Genomic DNA, 1,396 nt, shown 5'->3' with positions numbered 1-1,396 from the left:
CTCTCTCTCTCTCTCTCTCTCTCTCTCTCTCTCTCTCTCTCTCTCTCTCTCTCTCTCTCTCTCTCCTCTCTCTCTCTCTCTCTCTCTCTCTCTCTCTCTCTCTCTCTCTCTCTCTCTCTCTCTCTCTCTCTCTCTCTCTCTCTCTCTCTCTCTCTCTCTCTCTCTCTCTCTCTCTCTCTCTCTCTCTTTCTCCCCCCCCCCCTTGCCTGGCAATCTCCCCTCCTGTCAGCACTCGCATCATTATCACTTGTTGGCGTTAACTCCCGCCAACACAGCGGCTGTAGCGTAGCTTAGCTTAGCTGTGGCTGTAGCTGTGGCTGTAGCTTTGGTGAGGAATCTCTAACATGTCTGCGCGCTGTGCTTACCTGACGTGCTTCAGCTCGGCGACGTAGCTTGCCGAGGCGGCGCACAGCCGTGGAGACTGCTGTCCACCGCTGCCCGCCATCTCTCGCTGCAGGGACAGTGACAGCTCCTGCAGGCTGACCTTCCGACCGCTGGCCGGCAGCAGGCCCTGCAACGCGAGGTCAGCGAGGAAAGTACAGCGAGAAAGTAAAGAGAGTCTGTAAGAGGTGCAGCGAGCGCACGCAGGGTCAGCGAGCGGGACCACGCATGCACGTGCCGATCACCGGCCTTCCGAGTGTGTGACTGCAAACTTGGGTGCGCGAATTGACATGTCTATACTTGCCCACACGGGGCCCTGCGCCCCTAAATCTACATGCACGAATTCAGGCAAACACACTTTCTTGAACAAATTGCATAAGGAAATCTGCACGTGCAGATCTGTCAGTGCAAATTCGGGGCTGAGATGAATTTAGACACGCAAATCTGACTGCGTAACATCGCATACACAAATTCGGAGCTGGCACAAATTGAGATGCACACATTGTTTCAATCTAATTTTGAGTGCCTAGACTCGTGTGCACGAATTAGGTGCGAAAATTTCCACCAGAGAAAATTGTGCAATCCTGCACACACACACAACTCCGGACTGGCAATTAATCCAAGTTAAATTTAGGTGCACAAATCGCTGTGCAGGGATGCACTGGCCAAAAATTCATTTGGGACTGAAAATTATCAGTAAACAAGATTACCACCGCAGGCATCTGGTGGTGCTAAGCCTAAGGGGCTTTGAACACACAACCAAGACAAGCGTTTTGAATTCTATATATGTAAAATGGTGCATTCTATGACAACATTTTTCACATCAGTATGTAGTATAGAAATTTAGGCCTGCAGATTTAGGTGTGCAATTTTCTGCGTGCATGCTTGCATATTTAGATGTGCATCGATTCTAGGACGATGTAAGATGGTAGTCGTGCGATACCTTTAATACTACATCTGCATTCTTCACACCCAGCGACTCCCAGAAATCTACTATCTCGTCGTGCTTGGCAAA

The 1,396-nt window shown here is 50.1% G+C and overlaps 1 protein-coding gene across 1 annotated transcript in view; it reads right to left on the bottom strand.

Moving 5' to 3' along the window:
- LOC106809058 (trichohyalin-like) overlaps positions 1–1,396 on the bottom strand; it is a 13,137-nt gene extending 11,741 nt beyond the window's left edge. The window contains exons 1-2 of the mRNA XM_014812000.1: positions 1,325–1,396; positions 366–511 (exon numbers count right to left, since the gene is read on the bottom strand). Of these exons, the coding sequence (XP_014667486.1) occupies positions 366–445 (80 nt within the window). The 5' untranslated portion in view covers positions 446–511; positions 1,325–1,396. The remainder of the gene's footprint in view (positions 1–365; positions 512–1,324) is intronic.

Source organism: Priapulus caudatus, unplaced genomic scaffold, assembly GCF_000485595.1.
Source record: "Priapulus caudatus unplaced genomic scaffold, Priapulus_caudatus-5.0.1 Scaffold325, whole genome shotgun sequence".
Lineage (NCBI taxonomy): Eukaryota > Metazoa > Priapulida > Priapulimorpha > Priapulimorphida > Priapulidae > Priapulus > Priapulus caudatus.
The sequence above is the reverse complement of the archived record's forward strand: the minus strand, read 5'-3'. Positions and strand labels throughout refer to the sequence as shown.